The sequence below is a fragment of the Colletotrichum chrysophilum genome, assembly GCF_026319265.1.
Source record: "Colletotrichum chrysophilum strain AFK26 chromosome Unknown scaffold_12, whole genome shotgun sequence".
NCBI lineage: Eukaryota > Fungi > Ascomycota > Sordariomycetes > Glomerellales > Glomerellaceae > Colletotrichum > Colletotrichum chrysophilum.
The window spans coordinates 597,851-601,342 of NW_026517299.1; the positions used below are offsets into that span (position 1 = coordinate 597,851).

Consider the following 3,492-nt stretch of genomic DNA (forward strand, 5'->3'; position numbering starts at 1 on the left):
CAGTATGTCCCGACCTTAGTCCGCAATGAGGATGCGGTATCCTGTGTTTTGAAGACCGCAGGAGAGCTGTGGTCAGTTGGCGCTAGTATTGAGCTCGCCGCAGTTACACCAGCCGGGAACTTTCTGACAGATATACCAACATACCCTTGGCACTATGACAAAGAGTATTGGGTCGAGAGTAGACTTTCTAGATCCTGGCGTCTGCGCAAGTTTGACCATCACGAGCTGTTGGGCACTCGGGTTGAGGAGATCTCCGATGCTTGTCCTGCCTGGAGATGCAATCTCAGAGTCGAGGATGCTCCGTGGATCCGAGATCATATGATTCTCGGAGAGAACATATTTCCTGCAGCAGGATTTGTGTCCATGATTGGGGAAGCGTTGAAGCAACTGAAAGGGTCCGTCAACTACACCCTCGGGCATGTCACGTTTGATTCCGCTTTGGTGCTGAACGACCGTCCGGTCGAGCTCGTCACTGTTCTCAATCCTCCGCCACCCACGCCGTATCTGGATTCGGAATGGTACGAGTTCTCGATCTCTTCGCTTAGTGAAGGCGGTGACACTTGGGTCAGACATGCCATGGGCGAGTGCAAAGCTGGCTCTGATTCAGGCCACCAGGCCACAGAAGTTGTGAAGCTTCCCCGCAAGGTCTCCTTGGACTCCTTCTACAGTACCTGGAAGAGGTTTGGACTGGAATACGGTGCCAGGTTCCGCAACCTTGCCGATGCTAGCTCCCATGTTACCGAACCGACAGCCATTGCATCTCTGCAAACGGAATTATCAGACTACGAAATGGCATCCTACGCCATTCATCCCACAGCTCTTGATTCGAGCATGCATTTTGCGATGGTCGCATCATGTCGTGGTCTTAGCAAAAACTTCAAGCAGATGGCGATTCCTACATACATCGAGGAATTGTATGTTAGCAGACCATCAGGAAAGATACACCTCGAAGCGACAGCGACTGAGAACTCGTTGATGAAATTATCAAGCTACATCACTGGAGTATCTGATGGTGAAACTGTCATTGACATCAGAGGTCTTGAGGTGGAGCCTGTTGCTGGTAGCTCTGCCATCCAGGCCGAGGATCCCCATGCCGGCGCTATTGTGGAATGGAAACCCGACATTGACTTCCTAGACCCTTCTGTTATTTTTCGTCACCAAGACCTTGGTTCTTGCACCAGAAGCCTGGAGAAGCTGGTGCTGGCATGTATTGTGGAGTCTAGAGCGCAATTGCAGTTCCTCCCGGCAACGCAACCACATTTCGTCGACTTCAAGAGCTGGCTGGATGCAACATACCGACAGGCTGTGGCTGGAGAACACCAAGATCTTGCCAGTGCATTTGATATCGCACACACCTCTCCTCAGTTGAGACAGGCGCTCATCGCAGACATGCTAGAAGCTTGCAAGGGCACACCCACGGAAAGCCTTGCGCTGGCCGTCCATCGTGTGTACACGAATGCTGCAGCGTGCTTCACTGGCAGGCCAGACGCTATCAAGGCCATAGATTCTGCCATATCAATGGCTCAAAATGCGGAAACTCCTAGCGACATCGATCTCACATCTTTCCTTCAACTTTTGGGTCACAAGAGGCCGAACATGAATGTTCTGCACATCGGTGGTTCCGACGACACTGCCGCTACCATCAACAAGATATTGTCAGCTCTTTCATCTGATAGCTTTGGCGACCGTCTCTACGGAAACTACGTCTATGCCTGCACATCGTCAGAACCTTCTACTCCGGTGCAGGACTGTTTCCGAAATTTCCCCGCTGCCAAGTACAGTAATCTCAATACTGATGCTGACTTCATATCTCAGGGACTCAGAAACGAGTCGTTTGATGTGATACTTGTTTTTGATGCAGTATCATCTTCGAGAACCAATTTGAAGAAGATGCGCAAATTGCTGAAGTCTACGGGGCGTATAATACTCGGGCAGACAAATTCAGCATCAAGAACTTTCCAATATGTCACGGGCCTTCTACCACAGTCGATTTCGTTGTCGGAGAATCTGGAACTACAAAATTATCTTCGAGATCAGCTACAGCATGCTGGCTTCGATGGTAGTTCGGCCGCTACGCTCTTGGGCGATTATTCACGCATGACCATCGCCCGCCCTTTCTCGGACCACTGGAAGACCGACCGAATCAGCATCATTTGCGAGGACCCAGCCCATCATTTGGTCAAAGATGCAACAAAGGCTCTTCGTGGGCTCGGTGTAGATCTCGACTTCGTCGTCCTAGGCGAGGAACTGCCCTGGGGACAGCCAGTCGTGAGCCTCTTGGATCTTGAAGGCTCTTTCATCCATGGAATGTCACAGCAAGGATGGGAAGATCTCAAGAAGACCATTCTTTCGGCACAAGATGAGAAGGTGCTGTGGGTGACCGGGGCTTGCCAAATCGAATGCAAGAATCCGAATGATTCCCTGGTATTGGGCCTCGCCCGAACTCTTCGCAGGGAACTTTCGATGGATTTTGTCACCTTGGAGCTTGAGTCATTTGGCGCCAATGGCTGGAAAGCTATGCATACCATACTCAACAGCTTCGGACAGCGTATCAATGGAGGTGACTTGGATCCAGAGTCGGAGTATGTGTTTTCAAAAGGCTTGCTTCACATCAGTCGCTTCCATTCAGTCGAAGTCTCAAAGCTCTTGCAAGAGTCGAGTGAAGCCTCCAGTGAAGAGATTCGGGGTCACAAAGGGCTTTCTGAAGTGTCTGAGACCGATATGTTAGACAACTGCCATCTCCCGGCCAGCTCATTGACACCGTCCATGACCTGCCGCTCGGATCGAACCTATGTTTTTGTCGGTGGGCTCGGCGGACTCGGCCAGGCCACGGCAAGATTTCTTGTCGAGCGAGGAGCCAGAGAGCTCATTTTCTTTTCGAGGTCAGCTGAGCAGTCAGCTAAGGGTCATCCTGAGTACTTTGAAGAGTTGAGGGCTTTCGGGTGTGTTGTCCAAGCGATCTCTGGGAGTGTCAATGACATGGATGATGTTGCAAAAATGGTTCACTCGGCAAACCGTCCGATCGCTGGGTTGCTACAGGCAGCTATGGTTCTCCAGGTATGCTCACCCTTCGTATTTCCAATGCCGCCAAAACTGATCGAAACTGACAACCACACTACAGGATATCAACATCACCGACATGACCTTTGAACAGTGGCAAACAGCAGTTGACCCGAAGGTGCAGGGGACTTGGAATCTCCACAATGCTTTGCAGCAGCACCAAAGCGAGCCCCTTGACTTCTTCTTTCTTTTCAGTTCGCTCTCGGGTCTTGGAGGTCAGATTGGTCAGGCAAACTATGCAGCAGGTAACGCCTTTCTTGACGCCTTCGTGCAGTATCGCCACTCCAACGGACTGGCTTGCTCAGTTCTCGACATTGGCATTATGGAAGATATTGGCGTCTTAGCGAGGGAGCAGAATCGTCTTGAAGCCCTGCGGGCGACGAAGCAACATTGCCTGCACGAACAGGACCTTCTTGATGCTTTGGAGTTGAT

The 3,492-nt window shown here is 51.1% G+C and overlaps 1 protein-coding gene across 1 annotated transcript; it reads left to right on the forward strand.

The window, feature by feature from the left end:
- Nucleotides 1-363: 363 nt before the first annotated feature.
- On the forward strand, nt 364-1,838 carry COL26b_002533 (uncharacterized protein; the record flags this gene model as incomplete). The annotated part of the gene is made up of 2 exons (XM_053175448.1): nt 364-1,780; nt 1,816-1,838. The coding sequence occupies 2 exons, from the start codon at nt 364-366 to the stop codon at nt 1,836-1,838; spliced, it is 1,440 nt and encodes a 479-aa protein (XP_053040754.1).
- Nucleotides 1,839-3,492: the final 1,654 nt, after the last annotated feature.